The 26336-nt window shown below is 40.4% G+C and overlaps 3 protein-coding genes across 5 annotated transcripts; all 3 read right to left on the bottom strand.

Moving 5' to 3' along the window:
- Positions 1 to 4476: 4476 nt before the first annotated feature.
- On the bottom strand, positions 4477 to 8823 carry LOC139288835 (dual specificity protein phosphatase 7-like). Of its 2 annotated transcripts, XM_070910266.1 has the most exons (3): positions 8133 to 8823; positions 6993 to 7421; positions 4477 to 6183 (listed from the first exon to the last, which is right to left on the bottom strand). In XM_070910266.1, the coding sequence occupies exons 1-3, from the start codon at positions 8500 to 8502 to the stop codon at positions 5873 to 5875; spliced, it is 1110 nt and encodes a 369-aa protein (XP_070766367.1). In that variant the 5' UTR covers positions 8503 to 8823; the 3' UTR covers positions 4477 to 5872. The 2 variants fall into 2 exon arrangements, with proteins under 2 accessions (XP_070766367.1, XP_070766368.1); XM_070910267.1 differs by lacking the exon at positions 6993 to 7421.
- Positions 8824 to 12438: 3615 nt separating this feature from the next.
- On the bottom strand, positions 12439 to 16003 carry LOC139288834 (5-aminolevulinate synthase, non-specific, mitochondrial-like). Of its 2 annotated transcripts, XM_070910265.1 has the most exons (11): positions 15808 to 15988; positions 15489 to 15674; positions 15398 to 15436; positions 15187 to 15273; positions 14862 to 15081; positions 14523 to 14707; positions 14212 to 14391; positions 13763 to 13927; positions 13399 to 13667; positions 12980 to 13142; positions 12439 to 12684 (listed from the first exon to the last, which is right to left on the bottom strand). In XM_070910265.1, the coding sequence occupies exons 1-11, from the start codon at positions 15986 to 15988 to the stop codon at positions 12524 to 12526; spliced, it is 1836 nt and encodes a 611-aa protein (XP_070766366.1). In that variant the 3' UTR covers positions 12439 to 12523. The 2 variants fall into 2 exon arrangements, with proteins under 2 accessions (XP_070766366.1, XP_070766365.1); XM_070910264.1 differs by lacking the exon at positions 15398 to 15436 and having other exon boundaries at positions 15187 to 15318; positions 15483 to 15659; positions 15802 to 16003.
- A 2940-nt stretch (positions 16004 to 18943) lies between these two features.
- Positions 18944 to 25346, bottom strand: spo11 (SPO11 initiator of meiotic double stranded breaks). The gene is made up of 13 exons (XM_070910194.1): positions 25231 to 25346; positions 24303 to 24416; positions 23406 to 23494; positions 22947 to 23013; positions 22696 to 22804; positions 22286 to 22372; positions 21721 to 21757; positions 21481 to 21590; positions 21238 to 21337; positions 20812 to 20849; positions 20254 to 20330; positions 19731 to 19842; positions 18944 to 19063 (listed from the first exon to the last, which is right to left on the bottom strand). Exons 1-13 carry the CDS (start codon positions 25344 to 25346, stop codon positions 18944 to 18946), a joined length of 1176 nt encoding a protein of 391 aa, XP_070766295.1.
- Between the last annotated feature and the right edge of the window lie 990 nt (positions 25347 to 26336).

Genomic DNA, 26336 nt, shown 5'->3' on the forward strand with positions numbered 1-26336 from the left:
TAGCATTCATTAGGGGTCGGGTTTAGCTCTGTTTTTGGTCTCCACCAACTCTTGAGAAAAAATATCTGGCTCTTTAGCTGCTAAATGCTCCACTGTGTTCACCAGCTAGTCGCTAACTGTGTCTGTTTGCCGTTTGGTCCTGGGAAGGTAGTGTACAATGGTTTTATGTGCAATTTCTTTTCAAAAACAACACCATGAAAGCCGTGAGTGTGACCCAAAACAGTAAAGTTGAGGGCAGGAAAACCAAAACAATGAGCTAAAAGATGCTATAAAACTCTGTAGAGATGAGGGGAACTGTGGAGTCGAGTGCTAATTCTCTCTCTGGGTTTGTCACTACAAGTGACCCCTTGCAAGGTACGAAGTATACGCAGTAATTTGATGGATTGTTATTATAACAATATTGATAATAGCCACTTCAAATACAGTCAAGTTACACTCAAGTAAAAGTACTTTGTTACGTTCCTCTACAGTATGAAACTGTATGTCTAGCTGGAGAAATAAGAGGTATCTTAAGATAGTTTTAAACATTTTCTCCAGCAGGTCTATTGAATGTTGTTTGTTTTAAGTGACAGATTTTTGGAAATTCCTGTCCTCTGCGCTATGACATCATTATTTTTGGTCGTTGATGTCGTAGAAGCACATCCCGAGGCACAGACATGCTCTTTGGCTCACTCAGCAATTCTGTACTGTAAGCAACATATGGCCTTGTGTGAATGGCATACCAGACAGCAAGACAGTTCCCAGCATGGCCTCCTCTGTAGTTCCCAAGCAAGAACACATGATAGACAGATGACATTTACTTTGTGTTGGGTCTAGCAAGACATGAGGAATGTTCCCTTTCATTCACTTTGCCACAGATTAAACTGCAAACAAATATCACTTTGTTCTTGTGCTTGGTGAGTGCGGGCTACTGTACATCACCGGATGGTGAAATTGGCCACGAAATGAGAGACTTCTGGTATTAACAGATGGCTGCCTAGCTCTGCCACTAGTATTCCATGTGGCTCTGCTTTACACATGACCCAGTATCCTCCTTGCCAAAACTAACACTTTTCTTCCTCCTCAGAGGACATACATGTCTGTCAAAAAAAGATTTATGTTTCACAAGAGTTTAGTTAAGAGGGTTGTGAGCGCTGTTTTAGATAGTGTATCTGTAGTGGGTTCCGGGAAAGATAAAGATACTTCCTGTTAATTGAACGGAAAGTCTAGCATGACTTGATGGATGAATCTTCACTGGTGGCAGCATTGCAAATTAGATCAGCATATGATTTGAAGTATTTTTTTTATAATGAGTTGTGGTAACACTGTTCAATTTTACAGTATGGTGACAAACCGCACAGTTGAGCCTTGTTCAGCTTTTAAATGTGTCCTTCCTCTCTGTGTCTGTGGGAACCTGTCTAACTTTGGATCTATGCTTATTCCATTACAAATATGGGGAAGTAGGAAGCATTGCTAATGGTTTCGATGTGATTCAAGGGTTCTGAGAATCAATTGGCAATCCCCAACAACCAGAGAAGAAATCACTGGCATGATAACACATGCCATTCCGATACAGTTATACATAGCTCCATGAAACCATGACTAAAGGGTATTTCCATGTTTCAATGCAACTGTTGACTGTTCACTTAGAAAAACGTAAAATGTTCACGGTCATCATCATTGCTGGTAACATAGATTGTATTCCTATCATCCAGCTCCGTCTAAACGCTCTGTCAAAAATAAAGACAGCGAGGCTCAGAGGACAGCACAGCATCCATGATGTCATCCCCTCTTCAGCGACATGATGTCAGAGACAGCCGAGACTGGCCAAGATTAGGATTATTCTCTTTCGGCCCTGAACATCTGCTGCACACAAACTAGCGTGAGGCCACTGGGAGTAAAAATCCCTGCAGTAAAGATGGCAGTTATTCAGATGAGATTGGCTTTTACAGCAGGATGGCCAAACATTTGATCTGTAATAGGATAATAGTGACCCTTTTAGAAAAGTCGGAACTATTAGAACTATAATTTTATGGAAATACAAAACACAATTTAATTCTATTGAGACTACAAGGTGAATTGGCCCTCATCTAAAAATGGGTCTCTATATTCAGCGAGGATGAGCTGAATAAACTATTCCAGTTATTGTGCATCCGAGGCAGAAGCAGCTGTGAAATTATTGTCAGTCATGCAGTATGCTAAGTATGTTCTTATAACCACAGCAGGTGTGAACCAGCTCTGACTGGCTTCTGCTCAGCCTCTACAACACACACACACACACACACACACACACACACACACATACACAAATACATGCTTCCAAACAGACACATGCCCCCTCCTGCCCCCACCCCGAGCTAAAATCCTGTCAGTCTCATGCACATCTGCTTCCCCAGCAACTACTGCTGAGTAAGCACTGCATTAGCCTCTGCTTCCCTTCATGGGTGATCATAACAGGACAAAAATACTCCACTTATCTGTCACACAAAGCATACTGTGAGAGCAAAAAAAAAAGCTTGTGAATCACACACAGAGGCATCCTTTTTTTCTATATATGGAAATTATGATTTATTCTCATCAAAGGATTACTTAAAAAGTTCTCTGTCGCAGTTCAAAATAAGCTCTGTAATTTCTATTTACATGTGCAGATGTGAGTTTCCTACTGATTTTCTTGAGTAACTTAGTAACAGAGGGGGAAAACAGGAGCTGTTGAGACCCCACACCTTGCCTTTGAAGTTGGCAGCAGCACACAAAATGATTTATAATTACAGAATGCAAAAGGCTATGCTTAACTCTCAGGTGAGACACTCGGAATAGCATGGAATAGTTGCTGCCAAAATATACTAAAAGCAGCTGTGAGGCAATCCCACACATGAACCGCTACTGTACATTATATCTGAAGATAAGTGTTTGAACACTATGTAATAAAAACTGGTATTCAATGTGTGTGTATATACATATAAATCATTGCTCATTACTCTTGTACCGTACTGTCGATATACTGTACATGTACAGTGGCAGTTACAGATAAGACCTCTCTGATTAATGACTCTCACTCCCATCATCCCCAGGCAGTGCACTCCTATCTTTCATGCACAGCAGCTACCCATTGCCTCTGCCTTATCGTGGGTGTCTTTTCCGACCTAATCACAGGTTTGCCCTGCAGGTATGTGGCCAGTCGGGCTCAGTCATGCTGGAAAACCCATCACTCAACAGCTTTTATTATCACAACTGCGAGGGGTTGCTGGGCAAGTCTCTTCATGTGTTGCATTGCTGCTGTTAAAGTTGAAGATTTTAGTTTGAGGCCGTTACAATATCCTCAATCATCTCAGTCCCGAAGCTGGAACAAAAAACTGTTTTAGTGCAGTATTTAAGTCATTAAATCCCACAGAGTGACAGTTATTGGAACATGAACTACTGCACAATTCAACTACAGAACATTTCCCCCCACCCATTTTCTTTTCCTGACTAAGAGAGCTTGGCCTTAGTTCATGAAATAATATCTTCAGGGAAGGGAATTCACTGCATCATCTTTCTGTCATCTGGCAGAGAACATATGAATAAATCTCCCAGACAAAGTAGAAACAATACCAAACCGATCGAGCACTTGGGGAGCTGGAACGTAACATGAATCTGAGATGACACCCAGGAGAACACATATTTCCTCCAGGTACTTTAAATTTGGAAATGTTCATACTTTGTAGTCTAATCATTGGGTGAGAAGGCAAAGTAAGCGCAACTGAATTTTGCCACTAGAAATAACATATGTACCTACCTATTCTGATTCACCTGAATCTTGTTTTGCCTGGAATTATAAAAATGACTCTACATTAACTTTGGTGTAAATATTTCCCCCTTAAATTCTATCATGAAAATGCTAAAACTACAGCAGAAAAATGATTGTGAATGTCCCTCTCTAAATGGCAGTATGGATGTGAATATATTAGGGCTCTCTCATTCACTCTCATTTCCTCTTTTTTAAACTACAGGATGCATTCATGGCTTTACTGGATATTGCACTTTTGCCAATAAATGTTATAACCATAATGAACACAAAATATGTTTAACCGAGGCTAATACACTTCAAATTGTTATTGCACAACACTGTCATAAATTGTTATCACTCCCCAAGTTGCAGAGGAGAGCTGTCGGAAGTCTTGTATCTGTGGTTGAGTACATGCTGTGTCATCTTCCTCTTCCTTTCAGCGCTCTCTGAGTGACTGGTAGTGGGTGTGTCTGCGTTGTGGTATTGACAGATCTGGCCCTGTCACTTGTCTTTGTGTCAGAAAGCCTGTGGGAGACAGGAAGCCAGGCATCAGAGTGGACAGAAAACGGACATCTGACCACACCTAGAGCCTCAAGGCAAGAAAGCACAAAGCCACTAATCTCACACTCTGACTTCTCAGAGCACTCTTTGGTCCTGACTTAACCACACAAGCACTTGTTTTATGAAAGTGTGCCACAAACACAATAATAATAACAAAGACGACAACAAAATATATTCAAGTAAAAATATACAATATATTTGTTGTATAAACTTGTACAGAATGTCTTGGACATTTAGCTTTACATATACTATACATAAGGGTCAAAATAGGGTCACATTCGCTTCCTTCATGATTTTGAGAAAATGTCCCCCATAACAACCACCTTTTATGTACATCTTTACAAACATACCAAACAAAACAGCCCTTGGATGCACTTTAAGAGGCCATGACGAGATACAGATGCCTTGTATATAAAAATCCCTGAAAATGTCTCTCTGTGAGGTAAGAACACATTTGTCAAGCTAATTTCCTTTCATTCCCTCTCATACATCAAACTCACTCATTTGTTCTGAGGCAAGACTGGCAATAGAGAACAGCTAATTACACATCATGTTTCCCTTAACATTATTGTGCCACAGAAGGAGTAGCTGCAGACTGAAGACTGTGTAAAAAATAAGGTGAACATCCAATCCTTTTTATGCTGATTACTTACACATTCCTTTCGATCGTGGCAAAAGCCAGTCCTATACACTATACCTCGACCTGGTAACTGACATATAGTTCAATTTCATGTTAAGGTACGATCAAGGCCTCAACAACAACAGGCAATATGACCTTAAGGTTACAAAACAAGGTCCTTGGTAGAACATAATCACATGCAAATAATGCAGTTATAAGCAATAGAATGTACAGGTGCGTTTCTGAAGAATAGTATGTTTCAACTCCGATACTTCGAAGGACGTGGCCACTTGATCTTGTATTTAAAAGTATAACTTTTTAACATAATGGTGTTTACCAGACGTTAGTGAAAGTATTCTGAGTGAAAGCGCGAGAATAAAATGTTTTCTATGGTAACTCTGTGGCAAAAGAGAGCTGCAGCCATCAGAAGAAAAACTAGACAATAATTCAAGGCCGGATCACTGTAGTAGCTTATTTTCCTCAGCTAGAGTACCATCAAAAACATCTCAGATTGGTCCCCAGAAAACATTCTGATAGGCCAAATACCCCTTTTACACTATCAAGGCAATAATCATGACTAATACAAAGAAATACATAAACATCCACTTTACAGCTGGTGAATAGCAAATAACAGTCAAACAACAATCCTAGATTTAATAGAAAAGTTATGAAATGTCCTGCTATTATGGCTGTACATGACCATTGATTAATGCCATGTATGGTGGATAGCAAAATCCATCCTCGTGTTAGATATTAAGGCATTGAGACTGGGTCTAATGGAGGACGTTCTCTGTATCCAGGCTCTGTTCCTTTAAAAGATCAATGTAGTTCCTTTTGGTGCAGAAACACTGTAACTGACTTACTGCTTGTGTCAGCTAGTTAGGCGTCTGACAGGCTCAGAAAACCTAAGAGACACAACAGGAAACAACAAAAAGGCTGTCCAATCCTCATGTTGATTCCAGCGTGTCCAGCTGGAAGACGTTGTGATTGGTAGGCGTGGTGAAGAAGAGCGGCTCCTTGCTGGTGGAACAATTATCACAGGGACTGTGCAGCCCCAGCGTCCTCTCAAAGTCCAGGAGCTGACCCATGAAGTTGAAGTTTGGGGAAATGTTGGACTTCTTCCTCTTGACAAAGTCATAAGCGTCGTTGAGAGTGAGGTTGAGTCTCTGCATCAGGTAGGCCACGGTAACTGTGACAGAGCGACTGATGCCGGCCAGGCAGTGGACCAGGATGCCACACTTCTTAGACCGAGCCTCATCTGTGAGAGGAAGGGAAAACTACGGTCAGCAGAAAGTTAACCAAGGGCTTTTTGTAGCCCTTAAACAGTGTACCTATATCCCATTAGCTAAACAAAAAAACACTACGCCTAACTTGTGACCCTAATATCAAGACCAGCCCCAGAGAGTGGAAACAACATTTCCTTCCTCATTCTACCTCTAAACCCTTTGGAAACTAGTTCATGATACACAGCCTTGCAACCACCAAACAAACAAGTCAAAAGCTGTGGTTTCAGGTGCAGTCGGGGTGAAAGACAACAAATCAAAAGTGAAATTGAAACGTTGTGTTTCGGTGCTGAACTGAAAAAAAAAAAGGATAATATATGTTTACTTTCAAGATGAATGTGTTATTGCTCTGTATCAAAGAAATGTAGTAATACTGTCGTACAACAGCTGATAACAGCCTACACAAGCGGTTTGGGAGGGAACGTTTATTATGTCTCCGGGTGTAAACCACCATTTGGTTATGAAAATGATACAAAAACTCCCACCTGTCCCACAAAAACATTCACACACCAGTTAACCAAATAATTATTGTCAATAAATAAAGAAAAGATAAGATAGAAGAGTATTGATGATTATGTTATTAGTAAACATAATTAGCAAACAATTACTTATTTAATACTTTGGTTTAAGAGTCATATAACCCTAAACCTAACCCCAGCCCACAAGGCCTTACTAAACTAGACACTCCTTGTGGCAAAACAAACAACTAAACACAAACACACACTTAGAAAAAAATAATTTTGACTGAGTGTGTGAGTGTGTCTTCAGTTATAGACCTACTCACCAATAAATGATATGGCCTCTGGGAAGAACTGGGACAGGTTCTGACTCCAGTGGTCCGAAATGGGAATCTGTTTGTACCTGAAGCGGCCGTCATGCTCAAACATGTTGGGGAGATTGGGTGTGACGTTCAGGATGTACTTGATGTTGTACTGGCCCAGCACGTCTAGGTTAGTGGAGTCTTTGGCGCAGCCCAGGTAAAGGTAGGGTAGGATCTGGACAGGAAAGGCAGGCTGATTGCTGGGGATGGGGCTCTCCTCAGACTCTGTGGCACTGCTCGGCTCTCTATCAGATTCCCCATCGGAACAATCGGAGCTGATCCGCAGATTTCCAAAACCCAGAACAGACAGCGGAGGAGAGGAGCTGGGACAGGAGCTGTCTAGGAGGGTCTCACAGTGCTCTGGGTACTCTGTGTGGAACTTTACAAATCCACCTGGACAAGAGCCAAAACACAAATTAACAAAGTCACATCAATAGAGTTGAAACACTTATAAATTAAAGGGACACTACAAATAAACTGTTCATTTCAATCATATTTTCAATGGCAAGAAGGCTGTTATTGATGTATTGGTATTGAAGCAGAGCTGTGAAGTAGTAGCTCAAGTTCCCCCCAAAAAGACCATTCATGAAATGCATGCCTGTTCCTGCTAGAGCAAAACATGGCGCAGCCATTTTGGAATTTTAATTGAGAATCTCAGTGACACACAACACACAAACTTTTGAACAGCGTACAAACCGCAAACCCACAACACAGGATGAACGTTGGCGCAGACGTAACGTTAACGTGTGTGACGTTAGAACACCACAAAAATCCAGATGAACGTTAGTCTCCTTCTTAAAAGTCGGCATTTGAAAGTTTAAAACCTCTCCCCGTAAAAAAAACTTCTGCTGCATTTGACAACGTCTCTCCCAAAAGGCATTTAATACCGTTCAAAAGATGGTAGGTTTACTACTAATGCGCCAAAACTAGCTTGATATTCGCCAATAAGAACATTTTAGCGATGGAATTGTAAAGCGGCGCCAGTTAGACGTTTTCTAACGTTAACTCATAACGAACCGACGCTACCTATAGTTTACATGAATGTATAACGTCACTTTCATCGTTCCTTGAGTTAATTCGACAGCAGCACTGACTGTTATTTACCTTCCAGATAATACGCTGTGCAGCCGTCTTCCCATAGTTTTTGAAGAAGCAGCCCCAAAACCGACGCTGGAGCTCCGCTGTCCTGCCAGTCCACGGTGCACTCATCGTACAGGACGACCGTGTCCGTCTTGCACCGTCTTATGAACTTCTCTTTATCCTCGTGGTTGGGGATGATAGTCCGGATAGGTATGTTGCCCTTTTTGAACCTCCGGAGCATGAGCCCCGGTATGGCCAGGTTTATGGCGGTCTCTATGTGGGATGATTCATAAAGCTCATGTGAGCGGCAGTCCAGCAGGAGCAGAGAAGTGCCTCCGGACTCTAACTCGAGTTGCAGCCATTCCACGCTTTTACTCGGCGTCACATTAGACATATCGGACTCAATATCATACTACATACAAGAGCAAACACTTACTACATGGTCCACCAAGCGACGACTAACTACATTTCAGCCGCAAAAAAAAAAAAGAAGCGTTAAATGTTGCCCCGCCAGTTCATGACGCTTCTGCTTGAGCGAAGAGATTTCCCCTTTTTCCTCTCTTCTATTTCCATCAGTCAGTGAGTCTGACCTGCCCCAACGCGAATGGAGACCTATTTACACTTTAGTTTACCATACACAAGTTTAAATGTGAATGTTTTACAGCCAATAATCTCTTCATCAACTTCAGCTCCTCCACATCGTACCAGGGTCCTCCATGCACATTCTCGTTTAACCATTCCGATGCATGGGAGGGTTTTTCTTTTTTTTTTTTTTACTTGACAGTACTCAAGAGGGAGGAGTTTATTCCTTATGATTTAAAGTCATAGCAGAAATACCACAAAGTTTGGTATCAGTAGGTCTCAATGGGAACATTTTACCAATCATAATTTTGTCAATGACTATCATCATATTTCTTGACAAGATATTATAGCAAGTTTATGCTGATTTTAAGGGGATTGTTATCACTAACAGTCACAAAATATTATTCCCTCATTTTCCCCTGGGAGTAAATTGGTTCTGTTTTAGGCTACTAAATGACCTTGTGTAACTTTTATTACTTAATGTCATCACTTGAATATTCTCATGGGGGCTCAAGGTGTGTATGAGGTAGTATAAAAATAATCTTACATAATATTTGCATGGTTGCAACTTGCATGATACAATATTTTTTGAAGGGGGAAACTTGAGGGACAAATTTGACAAATGAGGTGGGATTGCATTATTGCACAAATTGTTATTGCATCATTGTCCTTTGTTCACAACAAAATTCCCCTAACCTGAAGTGGTCCAATGATACCCTTTCTCAACAGAAATCTTATGATATATTATATTTTACCTGGCTTTATACATAACTATATACCTACATAGTATGTAACATCATATAACAATACTAGTTATATTACAACAACTATCAGTTTATTACAAGTGCAGTGCAGAATTTACGATGAAATCACACCCTCCATTTAGAACACAAACAAATGGGCTGAATAACGGCATGCATGTTTTCTGCAGGAGAGCTGCGGATCATTTCACTACGGAAGCATGTTGTTATCTTTCATCATGACAACATTTAGTATCAAATTGGACACACCCCTGAAACTGCTCTCTTCCCCAATTTTTATTTTATTTCTGAGGTTAAGTGTATCAAGGAGACTTTTTCTTTTCTTCCCAAGTTATATTAACATGGTGACCACAATAGGAAATTCACAAGCATATTGCTGTGCATGAGTGTCTTTTCTTAGAATGCAACCACAACATTCCCATGGTTGTGTATAATGATGCAAGCGAATGGTGGATGTGTAACATTAACAGAGGGAGAGAGCGAGCGAGAGAGATGCGTGCAGTGGGAATCCAGCCATGTAGCTCATCTGTCTGCACACGTGAGTGGGGGGAGACACAGATGTGCAAAGCATCGGGATTAACACAGAATAGAGTTAAACCAGCACAGAAACTCACACAAACCAGATATCATCACAACACTGCGCCACCCTGTTCAACACCTGCCTGTAGCAGCCAACCACCGCATAATGTCAAGAGTTTACAAACCAACACACACACACTGCCAGTGGCCCCTCATACCCACATGATTGCTGTTCCACTGGAACTCTCCTCCAGGAAGTGTAGAGGTGTTGGACCTGCCCTCAGACTTTCTGCAATGAGGAACTGAGCAGCCTAGGGTTAGGGTCTACACAAGACAGTGATGGACGAGGGAAATAATGTGTAACAATGAGGTCAAACAATGCACAAAGCAGTCTTTCTTGCCAACAAATTCTGTAGACTTATTGTTTATGGGGAAGGATGGCCTTGTTTATGAATGAATATGTCTCAGAATTTGAAATCAACTAAATCCAAGTAACTAACACGTAACTAAAAAAAAAAGAAATCAAAGATTCATGTTCTGAGCAGGCTGGACTTGCAAGATAGTGGTGGTCACCTGACTGCTCCTCTTCCACCGACACTTAGGTTACATAATGCGCTCCAAACGTGAGCTCATGGTAAGTCTATCAGAGGAGAGAGAGAGAGAGAGAGAGAGAGAGAGAGAGAGAGAGAGAGGAAACTCTGGTTTAGCTTTGGTCTTTGGTTTAACAGAAAATCCCAGGTTTTGCATGTCAAGTGCTGCTTTGAGGGCTTTCACGCATACCCGACAGGCACACAAACACATCCCTGTCACGTGCAGATGTACAGTGGGATGCATTCAGAGATGAGACAGATGGGAGGAGAGCTTCCTCTCCATTGATGTTTCTCTGCATGTGGGAGTAAAGGGCTTTTTATTAAACTAATTTTCATCTAACCATGATGATCATAGGCCACAGTGTAGAAAATGTATAAAGTCAATAAAAATGTCAAATCTGTCTTGTACATAAAATAACCAGGCTGCTACATTATGGCAGATAAATCTAACAATTCAATTAATTTAAAATGCTCTATAATCTCTGCTTTTACAAGTCTGCTACACTGACACATGCTGTATGGCACATTGACGTGTATTTGCTGCATTTTATTACAACCAATATGATCTCCCATGTTATCTAGATGGGAAATACAATATCCTGTTCTCTATTGATACCATCTAGTGGTTCATCATGAAAGCTGCTGCACCAGCTATGAGTCATCTGCAAAGGAGGGAGGTGTCTGATGTCACAGCCTCACAGCTGCAAATAAGACGACCCAGTGTGCCTCCGTGTGGCGAAACCAAGAATGCCATGAAATGTGTTTCATGAATGAATGAGTGACCAGATGACCACAAATCTGCCCTTAAGCTGATAATGAATGAACACCATTACTTGATACATCTCTGCCTTTTTCCTAAGCCAGTAGTTTTTCCTATAGATCAATAAATCATTATAATAAAAGAGTTATTGTGGCATGTATGTAATGTGCCTTTGCGTTGTTTATGTAGAACTACTTATTACAATCACTACTATATCACCACTTTTGTAGTAAGAGCAAACGACATGTATCCAACACCATCTTCTGAGTGATATATTTACAGAGGGAAGCAATGCCACATGTGAGAGATAATCCTTCTGTCCGGAGCACTGCATGTAAAATAGTTCAAATATACAGCGCATGTACAGTATGTGCAGCAAATATCCCGGCTGTCACGATAAATGTAAAAGGATAAAACTGCATGAGCGCAAACACACATGGTTGTACCATAATTAGTGATTTGAGATACTGTGGGTTCACTGTGTAACTGGGTTGGAGTGAGTGTGTGATATTTCATCCCATCTGCTTATCTCATTCTAGCATGAAATGTTCATATAGATTATTCAGATTAGATCTTTGTGTAACACATAATATGCACATTTGCATATCTAGTAATCTGTGAGAGTAATACACTTACAATACTTGAGTGTATTACTAGGGGAAAAGAGGAAAACCTTTTTTTTTCAGCATGGCAGCACAATAAAACACAATAAAGGCTTTTGCCTTTGCTGCTGTTCGCTAGCGAGGTTTAGGGTTAGCACAGAAGTCCTTCTCTGACACAGCGCTTTAATAACCAATAGAAAATGTTAATTTAACCTTTAGATGCTCTGAAACCAAGTGTTTTATAAAAAGCCTCAGTCAAATGTTGTGTATTTGTTTTTTAACAGAGGTATCTCACCCAACTTACAGATGTTGATTATGCATGGTCAGCTAACTGGTGACTGATAAATTGATTGATTCATGAATGTGATTAATGGCTGTATCTCATATGAACCTTTATGAAGCTAATGATCTTTAATTTTTCTTGTTCTTGAAAATATTCACACATAAAGCAAATTGTGTAAGTCGTAATTAATACATTAAGTGAACACACAAGAGGAAATTAACACTTTACCCACATGTTTATTGGTGATATATTTAAATACAATAAATAGCTTGAATACTAGGAGGTGGGGCTCATTAGGATTTAGCGTTTTATGTGATATCAGGCTACTGCTGATATCATGTGACTGAGGCCTGTGAAGTAGGACTTCTCCCTCTCGCTCATCAGCTCGAAGTGAAGAGGCTGCTGGCAGAAGTTGCACTCTGCTGAGGGGTGCGGCCTCAGCTCCAAACCCGCCTCCTTCCACGTCTTTACCAGCCGGTCTGTGGAGGCGAAGCAGAGAAGGAACAGCTGAGGATACAATCTTTGCCGATAATTATGGATATTAGATATACCTAAAAGCATAAACAGTGTCAAAATAATCCTAATAGTGCTGGGATTTGAAATAAATTACTTGTCTCACTATCAAATGTTGCTACTGGAGACTGAAGACTGCTCGACCCAACAAGAAATATTTTGTATTACATGTCTGCATCAAATGTTTACCGTAGACAAAAAAGTCCATCTTTGGATATTTCTGAATCATGAGACAAGCGACATCATTTATATTGGGCATACCAACGAAATAGTGCATCATCTCGGGGGTGTGGTGTGGTGTGGGGGCGATGCGCAGCAGCTCGTCTCCTTTAGCCACAGTGGGGTAGTTGATTGCCTGGACGTAGATGTTGTAACGAGACATCATGATGTCACAGATCTCAGTGTTCTTCTCTGCATCTGCCACCTGCCAAATAAAACACCATATGTCAGATTTAAAGTGCCTGAAATAAAATTTAGACTATAAAAAACACAAGGCATTCTATAACATTATACGGCTACAGTCAAACAGCCGTAAAAAAGTTTCAGTCAATCTTTCAGTCAATGCAGCTAACACCAAATGAACAGCTAGTGTCGTTGGAAGGGTTACCTGGTGGTTAGAGACACTGTCCTATGAGTGAATCCCTGCATCAGTTCAATGGAGTAATTATTAATTTTCTTACCCGGACAGGAATAATGTGGCTCGGGCAGTGGACAATTGGAAGACCTGAGTCTGTCAGCATCTGTCGGAGCAGCTTGACGCTCCTCTGATGTTTCCTCCTGAGCACCCGGCCCTCCTCACTCTTCAAGACTTTGATGGACTCCTTTGCTCCTGCCAGCAACATGGGGGGCAGAGAAGTGGTGAAAATGAATCCCGCGGCGTAGGAGCGCACTGTGTCCACCAGGGCGCCGGTGCTGGCGATGTAGCCACCCACGCAGCCAAATGCCTTGCCTGGAAACGAAACCCACAACAAGTCAGAGGGGCACATATGGAACCGGTGAGGGTGTTATGAGAGGTCTCCCCTCATTAGCGAGGGTTGTACTTACCAAGGGTACCAGAGATGATGTCCATCTTGTGCATGACTCTTTCTCTGTCTCCGATCCCTCCTCCTCTGAGACCGTACAAGCCCACAGCATGAACTTCATCCACAAAGGTGATGGCACCAAACTTGTGGGCAATATCACACATGTCTTCTAGTGGGCAGACAGCCCCTGTAGAGAACACAGCATCCATTACTATTTAAGATTATTCATCATAAAAATTAGCTTAAAAATACTTTTTTTTATCTATGCTTGCTTTGTAAAGCTTTGCAAACACACTAAATACACAATTTTTTTGTGGTTTCATATATAGCAGTAATGAAAATCAGTTTACAGAGACAATAACACTAAATGCTATTAACCCAGTTTGTCCTTGTTTTCCAACTAACTATTTAAAATCCTTTAAATGCCCTATTAAATGAGACTGACGCTTTCATGGAGGGCTGTGTGCTTACCATCCATTGAATGCACTGTCTCAAAGGCAACAATCTTTGGAGTGGAAGGGTCCGACTTCTCAAGCAGCTCTTGGAGGTGACCGACGTCATTGTGACGGAAGATAAACTTCTTGACCCCGCTGTTTCTTATACCCTGGATCATTGAGGCGTGGTTGCCAGCGTCAGAGTAGATTTCACAACCTAGAGGAGTAAACAAATGGAAGAAATGTTTACCCTTCAGTTCTATATTACGGATTTAGGTCTGAATCAGGAAAATGTGATCAAATATGTTTTTTTTTTTTGCAAAGCAAAGGCATGGAACTTTATGTCACCTGGTAGCATTTTTGCCAGAGTAAACAATGTGGAGTCATTGGCTACAAAGCAGGAAGTGAATAGCAGTGCAGCATCCTTGCAGTGCAGGTCAGCTAGCTCATATTCAAGCTCCACGTGGAATTTGCTTGTCCCTGAAATGTTTCGCGTGCCTCCTGCACCAGCACCATGCTTTCGTAAAGTCTCCCTGAAGAAAAAAAGAAAAAGAGTTTACTATCCTAAAACTTCCTTATTCTTGTACATCATCAGGGCTCAATCTGTAATTATCACCATCCTCATTATTTCAGTTTAATGTCACTAATCAGGGTTGTGGCTGATCGCTGGTCAGTGAGCCCACTCACATGATGGCCTGGGTGACTTTGGGGTGACGGCTCATGCCGAGATAGTCATTGCTGCACCACACAGACACGTCTCTCTTTGCATGAAAAGACTGTGAGTAGTCGTCTGCCATGGGGAACGAGAAGGCACTCCGGTTCACGGTCTTGAAAACCCTGTATGTGTGGTCTGACTTCTTGTTTTCAATCTTGTTTTCAAAAAACCTGTCGTACTGGAAGGTGACAGCTGATGGAGGAAAGATGAGAGGAGGGTTGATAAGCTTCAAAAAATAAAAATAAAAATACACTTTTTGAGAATTATTGTTAATTAAGAAGAATTTGTCTATCTTACCCTCAGGCAGATTATCCTTTAGCAGGTGAGACACTTTGGAAGATATGGGTTTAAGAAGGTTTCTTGGTGCCCCCGTGTTGGCCTTGTCTGCCTCGATAAGATTCATAACAAATAAATCCACATCTGTTTTCCCTGTTCAAAAAAGATGCACACTATTAATGATCTCTAAATCAATGCATGACATTCGTTTGCTCTAGACTTTAAATGTCACTGGAGTGCGAGAGTGCGTCTGCTCCAAACACTGACCTCTCTCAGGATGGGAGTCCAATTACAGGTGTGGTTGTGCGATCACTTACCTGCACGGACAGAGTGCATCTCCTGGACGTCCTCTTGCAGCTCCATGCTGGCCTCTCTCACTACCCTGTTGTTTTTCTGCTCCATTTCTGCAGCCAGGAAAGGGCATTTGGAGCCTACAGTCTGGCCAGAAGGTGGTGTGACGTGGCCTGGGGGCAACTTGACTTCATGCTTTCCATCTACAGAACAGGGGAGTCATTTTTTAAATTATACATTTTTTAAAAATAAATCTTGTTTGCATTTAAATTGCCATTATTTGTATTGATTTAACAGTTAATCATATATAACAGGATGCGTTATAATCTTCGTCTTACAACTGACCATCATTTGTTGGGGTGCCTATGGATGCAGAAGCTGAGGACAGAGCTCTGGCCAGAGGTCTGGAGGCCAGGTCCATCATCACAGGGCACTTTTGGGCATAGCTCACCAGCGATGACTTCCCAGCCAGCTGCAGGCAAACACTGGGTACTACAGTCAGGAATGGGCACCGGCGGATCACTGAGTCCATATTAGAAACTCTTGACCTAAATGAGAAGGTCAGATAAAGGTCAGATATTGGAATGCAACCTGCTCCATCCTACTTTGAACAACAAATTAAGACACATAGCATGGGCAGTGTGATAAAGAAATAATCCTAAAAAAAATAAAATAATAATAATAATAATAATCCAGTTAAATGTACCGTCTAAACAATGTTAAAATGTTTAACTATTCAAGTGACATTTAAGAACATTTTCTACCAAAAGTGATCCCATAAAAATGTCGCCTTCATCTACCTTTCTCTCAGTTGTCTCCTAGTGCCACACAGTCGTTTTTTACCTGAACACATCCCAGTCCACCTTGACGTAACAGACGAAAAATGTCTTGCGAAACATGACAAGACTCCACACTAATCTAAAACCAGTGAGACCCGAGAGGATGTTGTGTTAAAAAAGCCCAAGAGACTACTCTCGTTCACTCTGCTCTGTAGTCAGCTGTCCTTGACAAGTGGGAGAGGGAAGGCCTCTCAAGGACCCGTGTCTCTACTACAGCTGTATGATCTTACCTAAGACAGAGGAGAAGAAGAGCCATCTGGCTGCTGTTCAGACGAAACACTGAGCCCCCAGCGTCCCATATATGACAAAACTCTCATGACAAGGCTCTCTGTTGCAGATTATAATACCCACAAAGTCAAACATGAAGCTATGTATTATAGTCTCTTTTTTCATACTGTGTAGAACACTTTCTTTCTAGAAATGAACGGTTATGAGGTAACTGACCTTGTCTCAGATATCATTATTGATGAGATTAAAACAACATATCTAATATCTAGATAGATTGTAAACCAAAATTAACTGTACACAACTTTTTATTGCCATGCATTACATTTCACCCATTTACCTACAAAGACATTCTTACCAACTATTGTCACAGTATCCACAATCTGATCAATTTCAACAGGCTATTTAAGCTGAAAACTGGTGACAGACATAAATATTCATTCAATGCCAAAAACCGCTATCCAGCTACTTTTAACATAACTTCTCTATAGGCTTTTAGTAAAGATTGGTAGCCTTCAGCAACACATTCATCACACAGATTAAATTAAAAAGAAACTAAACAGGCATCTTTTGAAATCAGTTAATAAACTCATCAAGTCGAGCTTTAATTGATGGCAGAAAAAGAAGAAGAGTTATCTTCAACCAGCTGGACATGAGGCTGAACCACATGACATGTAAACTGACCCGGCTGTATTCCCTCATACAGTTCTCACATCAACCCACCTGGTTCGTCCTTTATACTGAAGATGCTGCTCTGTCTTGTGTTCCTCGGTAGTTTCCTAGGGACAATTCTTGCACATTGGGGACACTTCAGCCGGAGAAATTACAACACTTCAGTCACTGAGGTGACGTAGCAGCAGTGTCTTGCACAAGCATGGAGCCACGCCCACTGACGGTCACGTAATACTAACCAAGATCGTCTATTCCAAACAGGAAGCATTACACGTCTTCTAAACATGTCTCCAGTGAAATGAATAACTTTCATTTCTTCAATATATATATATATATATATATATATATATATATATATATATATATATATATATATTGAGGTACTTTGGGGGAGTATTTTCAGTTTTTGCTACTTTATACTTCCACTCTACTACATTTGAGGGGCAAATATTTGCTTTTATACTTTTTACGCCACTGCATTTCACAGCGATTGTTACTAGCTACTTCTGAGACTAGGACTTTATCTTAAAAAGCATAGGCTAAGATCAATTTATAAAATGAGATGCACTGCTATAAATTAAACCACTCAAATACAGATAATGCAGTTAAAATGAGCTCAAGCTCGACCAACTACATCAAAGCACTGTTTATATGCATCTATAATATATAACTGACAAGGGCCATTCTGCATCATACTTCTGAACTTTTAAGAACAGAACTTTACTTAAGTACAATTTTGAATGCAGGTATTTTACTTATGACAGTGTGATGTTTCTACTTTTACTTACGTAAATGATCTGAACACTTCTTCCATCACTATTAATAGGCTATTTTATTTATTTATTTGTTTTTTGGGTTCTGAACCCCCAAATTTACTCAAGGCAACTCATTCTTTTGATTTTACAAACAATAAATGTCTTAAAACATAAAATAAAATACATTTCATTATGTGTAAAATAGTTTCTGTACCCATTTTTATGTTAGCATTAAACATTGTTTTGTGAGTCACTCTTGTATGTACATTTGTACTGTTAAAATATGTAAATAGGATGCACACAAATACACTCTTGTCTAAAGATAAGACAGAAAAAAGCAGCTCTATTCTAAATGTGTCTGTGATGATAATGTACCCACATTACAAGTATGGTATTGTTGGGTCTCTATGATATTGCCCAATTCTCCAACGTAATGAACACTGTCTCCACCTGCTGGAGAACAGATTATATAAGGAACAGCATGTGGGCCTTTATATGTTGTGCATTAATGAATGAACCACCGCAGAGACGCTCCAATTCCAAACCACTAAATCGTCATCCTCATCTGCTCATTTGTAGTCTTTGCACCAGCATGCATAGCATTCAGTGGTCGTAAAGCATGCAAGACAATGCTGAAACAATTACAGAATAATTAACTCCATGAAGGAAACTGATGTTTTGTTTTGCAGCAGGTCCAACATGTTGGGAATATAAACAAGGCCAACAAGAGTATAAAGACTAAAAACATGCTATGGCTTGTCAATGAGATTACAGGGTTTTAATGATAGGATGAGGTCATTGAATAAACACAATTAGAAAACATAAAAGGCACACAGTCAGTAATAAATATGCAAACATTTCAAACCAAACCAACTTAACTTCATGTTTAAATCTGTCTGACAAGGTCAGGTAGGACAGTTGCATGAAGATCTTTCTTTAGTTTTGCAACCAGCTTTAGTAGTTCACTTGTTATTCCACTAAGTGGCAGCATTTTGCTCACACCCAGCCCCCGTAACGCAGCTTATTGGGAAGGTAGATGCTGGTGAGAAAATCAGGAGCAATGGCTGCCAGGGACTGTATTTCGGCCTTGACCTTACTCTGCTGCATCAGTTCCATCTACAACAAGAGCAAACATGTAATTCTAAGGAGCACACAAGAGGAAGACGTGCAAACAAGCATAAATCATTAGGTGTTTATCTTCAACCGGCTCTCCACAGCAGAGTGGCTGTTCTGTATCATCAGTACCAGCGAGCTAAGAGTCCTCTCACACACATTCCTACGTTGTGTGTCACATGTGCAAAATGTTAAAACTGTGTAAACCTCTGAGGAAGAACTCCTGTTCCTTTTGCAACAGGGTGCTGTGTGTGGTGGTTTAGAGGTGTGTGATATGGACTAAAGTACGTTAAAATCAAATACCACAGCATTTTCTTTTTACTGGTATGTCATATTTGCCATTCAAAATCCCATGGTAAAGGTTGAAACTCACTCAGTCAAATGATTTTTGGTGGTTTGGAACAAATTCACATGACTTATATTATATAATAATAATATAATTATATTATTGTATAATTTCCCCTCAGGGATCAATAAAGTATTTCTGATTCTGATTAAACGAGAAGAGTTCTCACTGGGACAGAATTTGATCAAATATTACTTATTAATTTAGACACATTACTTGGTTACTTGAAGTGATTTGTTCAGAGCGCTTCCTTCATCGTATTTTAGCTTCTATCCTTCACTCTACCTCAAAGCACTTTCCTATATTCCCTCTCCCTTCTCTCACCTCTTTCTGCCAGTCTGGTCGGCTGGTTAAGTATGGCCTTTTGAGGAGGCTGTTGAGTTTACTTTCATCCCTCTTGGTAAGGGCGATCAGGGCATCCTTGGGAACCCGCAACCTTAAGAATGAAAAGTTGAATTTACTACACATTACTAAATTCATTTCCTAAAAATGAGAGCAGCCAGCAGGCAGTTCTGTTGATAGATGTTGTCCCTACACTTTGTTTCCTCCCACTCTCAACAGACTCACATTGAGGAGTTATTATGTGTATGTTTAGGGGGACACATAAGAGGAAAAACTGTACAGACTACAATTTAATGTATGTCAAAAAGCCCTTTTGGCCTAAATTTGTTCAAGGGGACATATACTTAAAACTCAATATGCTCTCAGACGCAGCTCCTTGAAGGAAAAAAGAAAAGTGAGTGCGACAGCAACAGAAACCAAAACAAACAATCTAAATGTCCCCAGAATATAATCCCAATTAGAGGCAGGAGGAGGAAGTAGGAAGTAGCGAATGTTGAGTCCAAACCTCTGGAGGTCAGAGGGGAGGAGGCCTAGCCACATAACGCTGGGGACGGTCAGACTGTGGGCCTCAAACGACATGGCCTGTGGAAAAACCCACGCACACACACAAACACATACGCCCAGTCACACACACACACACACACACACACACACACACACACACACGCACACATACATATACACACACACACACACACACACACACACACACACACACACACAGAAATACAACATACTTATACACAGGGTATATCTTAAATAAACACACAGATGATCAGCACTGTACCTACATAATGTGGTTATGCCCAACACATGTTCAGAATAAAAGTTAATGAATGTAAGGATGACTACACAAGCATCACAGAGACCAACAAAGACATTGCCACACAATCACTCAGCATTTTCACTCCATACCATGTCAGTTTAAATATTCTGAGATGGATGATTGGTCCATTTTTTTTACTCAAAGAGGGGCATAATTACATATCGCTAACAGAGAGACACTGAACAGGCCACATCGGATAATATACAGTACAGGAATAAGTGGCATGGCAGGACTCACCACTGATCCGTACTTGTAGATACACATGATCTCAATTCCTGGGAAAAATCAGAAGGAGAGACAGAGACGCGCTGCAATCACTGGCATACCAGAGCAATTATCCTCCGAGATGTGCAACGGAGCTTAGAACAAAGTAAAGCATTACATATGTGTCTCGCCATGCAATGGGAAAAGGGTTAGAGGTATGGAGACTGATGGAAACCGAGCCATCCCGCCTGGACGAGATCACGCCAGCGGAAATAATATCCAGACTAGGCACCATGACGTACCAGACAGGTGCTAACATCTGCTGGCTTAGTGAGACATGCAATCCTACTGTGAGTGTGAGGAGATGAAAAGAGAGTCAAGTGTTGTTAAATGTGTGGAAATATGTGAAGTATGTGTGAGAGGTAAAACTGGTTTGCACACATGACAGATGATGTGTACCATGAGGGTCAGCATCCACCAGAGCGAAGATGGGGATGTGCAGCGTGTCCCAGAGCTTTCTCACCATCAACCTGCTGTTCACATCTGGCACGCCTTTACCCTGATCAACACAAACACACCTGTTATGTATACTGAACACTAATACTGCCCTTTTTGAGAAGAGACAACATTCAGATTAATATGATTCAAATTACATTTATAAAATCCCCCTAAAAAAGTAGTGGCATAAAAAAGGAAACACACTGTGATTATGATGCAAGGAGAGAGCTTTGTGCAGAAGTCGTCATCCAGTAGTCTCTGAAATGTTGCATCCTTCTCAACTATCAGGATAAATTTTGCAGATGATACAATATCTGTACATGATCAAGGAAAACACAGATCCTGCAACCAGATAGTGTCCTCCCCACACAGAAAGTAAAAATACATAATAATACAATATGACATTCTCAGAAGTATCTAAGAGTCACAAATCACAAAGGATACTTCTAATCCCACCGATGTTTGATGAAACCGCAACAGCCTAAAACAGAATACAGCCATAAAAATTGGTTCAACCAGTAAAGATGACACTCAAATGCATTACTTTCTCTTGTAAGCCTTGTTGTAATTTTGTTGGTTTGGAAGGAAACACAAGGCACCCTGTAGAGCTCTTGACACCTCCTGGTGCTGCGGAGCAATGTTGGCATATTGTTTGTATCATATGAATACCAACACATGAATGTCACACGCTACAGGGGTTCATAATACACGTTTCTGCCAACAGCAGATGGTGGTAAGTTGGTGTAACTGTGACAATGCAGCATAAAAAGAGGAGAAGAAGCCCTCCAGCTGTTTTCAAAACATTAAAAAAAATGGTTGAAATGGTTTATGAAAGGTAGGAGTATTCAACATGGATACAAGCAGTATTTTCATGGGAAACAAACATAAATAAAGCATTTTGTTATACAATGAAAACTACTCAGGATACTTTCAAGTCACAGTTAATGTAATGTTTCTCAGTATAGTAACATGAATGAGGCAGTTGGTTTAGGTTGTTGAAGGAACTTACAGTGGAGCTGGAGTGGCAGTCAATCCTTGTGCCATCCTCCTCCAGATAACACAGATCACCTGAAATTAGTCCCTTGGATGTGGCCAACTGGTGACATAAAAGTTACACGCACAGTTAATTCATGCTCAAATCAACACATATATATTTGTACACTTATTTTTGACACTGCCTCTTTGAAATCAACTTTAATTCAATTTCTGTTTGATCACAAGAACCATATTTTTTTGCCCCACAGGTGTTTCCAGAGATGTGAAGCAGAACAAAATGATTAAAATACCGCACTAAACTAACAGATTTCATCTGTGAGACATGAACTTGAACTGAACATGAAATAATAAAGCATATCCAATGGAATTTTATGTCTGGAGGTGTACACCATCTCTCACATTAACATAGACATGCACACTTACCACATGTAGTGATCTGCGAGGAACCTTCAGCATGCAGGAGATATCATCCACTATACTATCAACAGTTTTTTGGGAACCAAACAGCTGTGTATTGTTGTAATAGATGTCTCTGTGGAAGCAAAATGCTAAATTCTTATGAGAGCAAATTCAGCTACAACCAAGCAAAACAAAACTATTTCAAAAAAATGTACCGAATGTGAATTTTATCCGGCTTTAGTGATCATTTAAAATGTGAATTGATAACAAATAACCTTTTCGTAGCGTATGAGCTGCTCTGCACAAGTCTGTAGATGACCAAGAGAATCTTGAGAATTTGCGCTTTAAACAGAGAAACAAATAAGAAATCAATAATTTTCTTGTGAACATTAAACATTATACTCACTATCATGAGTGTTATATCACATCTTTAAAAGGACTGGAGTGGGGAAAAAACCATTCTGTTTTTAATGAAGATATCCACGTGGTAAACCGATCCCTAAAAGACTCTCAACATACTCTGTCTCTGCCAATTTGTCACCTAAAACTACGTCTGAATTTTACAGCCGTTTGTGCAGTTTATGCATGTGTTCACAATGAATATAAATGAAAGCCACATGAAGTACAGTACGACTGTCAAGGTTTTTTTTGAGGAATGTCGGTTGTCAAGAACAGAGAAGTTGCATATGAAGCAAAATGAGAAATAAACAACAGAGGGGTACGTATCTTCTCACCAAATTTAGTGACAGACGAAGGACAGTCGCTCCTAATGGTGGTGACAGAACTTCTTGAACTCATTTGAAGCCCGATGGCACTGTCAAAACTTAAGTGGGAAGTAATGAAAGAAAAAGGGGTAGCAATTAAAGTGAAAAGAAGTGAAGAAAACAGGCCATCAAAGCTGTCTACACGGATTGTGTGTGCCTACATTTACATCTTTTGCTTTGAAAATCAGCTCCCCCACCTGTAAGCCATCTAAAATTCCCCACACCCTGAGGGCTACCTGTGAGAAGGCCTCCCCCGTACCTCACCGTCCTGATTCTTCTGTGAAACCTTTGGCGCTCAATCTGTGGGATTCTCACATTTGAAAGGGCTGAGCCAGAATGTGCTTTAAGCTGCGGCAAGGTTTGATCCAGACAAGACCAGACAGTCTGCTTTGCTCTGCGCACAAGGTCTCCGCAGCCTAGTCACATTAAAGCCCTTTGTAAATTTGTGTGTATGTAGGCCAGTGCTTTTCAATTCCTTATCACTCTGTCATCTTTTAAGCAGCAGGAAGTTATTTCAACTTCAATCTCTGCAAACCAAAGCTGAAAGTTTCATTTTTTTTCCTACCACCTGGTTGCCCGTGAAGTCAGTAAAACACCCCTTATACAAATTCAGACAGAGATGAAGTGTGTATTTCCTCTAAGGAAATTAAACAGCAATCTGATCATCTTGTGTGGCCTGGCCTCCCACAAAAAACCTATAGAGGTAAATGTTTATTTATTTCTTTACACAACATGACTGCTTGTGTTTATCTTTTAAAGGTCATACGGCTTACACAGATCCCACACAGTAGGTTTGGAAAATGACTGCAGTGTTCAGGGTCGGGAGAAAAACTTTTCATGCTACAGCATGTTTTTAAATCACGTTACCTGACGTTGGCCCAGCTGGATCTGTTGGGCAGGGCCAGGACAGGGGCCTCATCTTTGGACAGACTGGTCACTATTCCAAGGATTACGTTTTCAATGCGGGACAAAATTTCCTTGCTGGAAATGAAGATGCAGTGAGGAGGACAATATATCAAAAATATGAATAATGCAGCAGTCAGCCAAGTTAACATTGCCCACAATGGTCTAATATTATTTCCAGATATGAAAGGGTTAGCTGCTGTAACACAAAAAAATTGCAGAATCTTTGACAGTGGATAAATTTATATTGACTCAATAGTGCTGCATTTGTTTTGGTCTTGGCTGTTTACAAAACAGCTGTAGTTGATTTGTTGCTGATCATATCTACCTTTAATTTACTTTACTTTGAAAAAAACACATTTTTTGCTCATTGATAATATACTTATTATAGTTGTTCCAATAAAGTGCATTTTGGGAAAAAGTAATAATGTCCTCTGGTTGTCAAATCAACCAACTCTTATATTATACAGATTTGTTAGACACAGACCCTAATTGATTTCGTAATTTCGTTTAGAGCCCAAACTGACAACGTTAATAGCATGGTAACGTTAGCATAACGCTCATTTTATGACTTTGTTAGTGTTAGCTTGTTAGCTAGTCTTTGTTGGACATACAGCTAAGTAGAGCTAACTGGCTATCAGCACTGTAGTGACTGTGGTAAGTGTAGAGTATGGTACTAGCTAAACTGCACTTTTGACAAACCATCAAGCATTATGTCTAGCTGTCTCATTAGAATTGGGCAAGTGAAATACCAGTTACATTAACAGTAATTTTTCTGCTTGAGACACCACAGCACCGCTGTGGTACCTGTTACACTACACTAGGTATCAGGATGAAACGCTAGCTCACCAGGTTTAACATCCCGTTAGCTGGCAGGTGATTGTGAACTTACTGGCTAATTTCTTCTTCAACACGCTGGCAGTTTGTCATGACTTCGACATTATGCAACAGTTGAGCACGGAGCTTGTCAATTTCACAAAACACTTCTGCTACACGGGATCCCATCATGTATCATTACATAGACTATTACGTAAAGAAACCATATACACAATGTTCCCGCGTAAGGATTTAGTGGAAATCTCGCGTGTTTTTTTTCGCAGCTGCCTGATTGGCCGAATTTCCAGCAGGAAGCGTTCACCTTGCTTTAGTGTTTTGGACATGAAAAGACTGTAGAAACTTAGCAACGTTACAGTACGATTGTGTCTCTTCCACCATATGTACACGGTAAGACGATAGTCACACCATGATATGAATAAATGTAGCTTATTCAGTATGTCTAAAAGGGAAAGTGGAAAAATCAAATATGACTAGTTTATATGTCTATAAACTAGCCTTTTTGTGCCTCATATATGAAGAGGTGAAACTAGTTAAGTATATTTACTCAACTACTTACTCCTACTTAACCAGAGTTTTGGGCACTTGAGTATCTGGCATTTCCTCAGAGCTCTGACTGCACTTATGTTGATCATCATGAAGCTCTGGTTTCTCTGTGTAACTTGAGGTACTTCCACCTGACAGAAAAGAGTATACAGGTCTTTATTTTCAATATTATTTCCACGCACACAACTTCTGCTTTCCTACATAGCATGATTAAGTGTTGGTGCCATTTACTCAACATAGAATTAACTCGGGAAGGGTCGTTGTGATTTATGTGCGAGGACGGCTTGCATGTATCATTTATTTGAAACATTAACCATGTGTTCGTGAACATATCTGTAATTTTACAGCACTTTCCTCCGGGGCTTTTCTCTTTGTAATGCGCTCAGCTCCACCCTTTCCCTTTTTTCTCTGTCGTTCCCTCTTTCACCTGCGCTGTCCATTCTTTCCACGCACTGACTCAACGTTGTGTTAATGTGTAGGTCTTCCACGAGAGGCACAAACTGGGATTATATAGGCTATAGACCACATATGACAACATCCAGTCAACAACCATATAGCACTTTAGACAATATGATGCATTGTGTTAGATTATACTACACAACCGCATGTAAAATACTG

This window comes from Enoplosus armatus, chromosome 8 (genome assembly GCF_043641665.1).
Source record: "Enoplosus armatus isolate fEnoArm2 chromosome 8, fEnoArm2.hap1, whole genome shotgun sequence".
NCBI classification, from domain to species: domain Eukaryota; kingdom Metazoa; phylum Chordata; class Actinopteri; order Centrarchiformes; family Enoplosidae; genus Enoplosus; species Enoplosus armatus.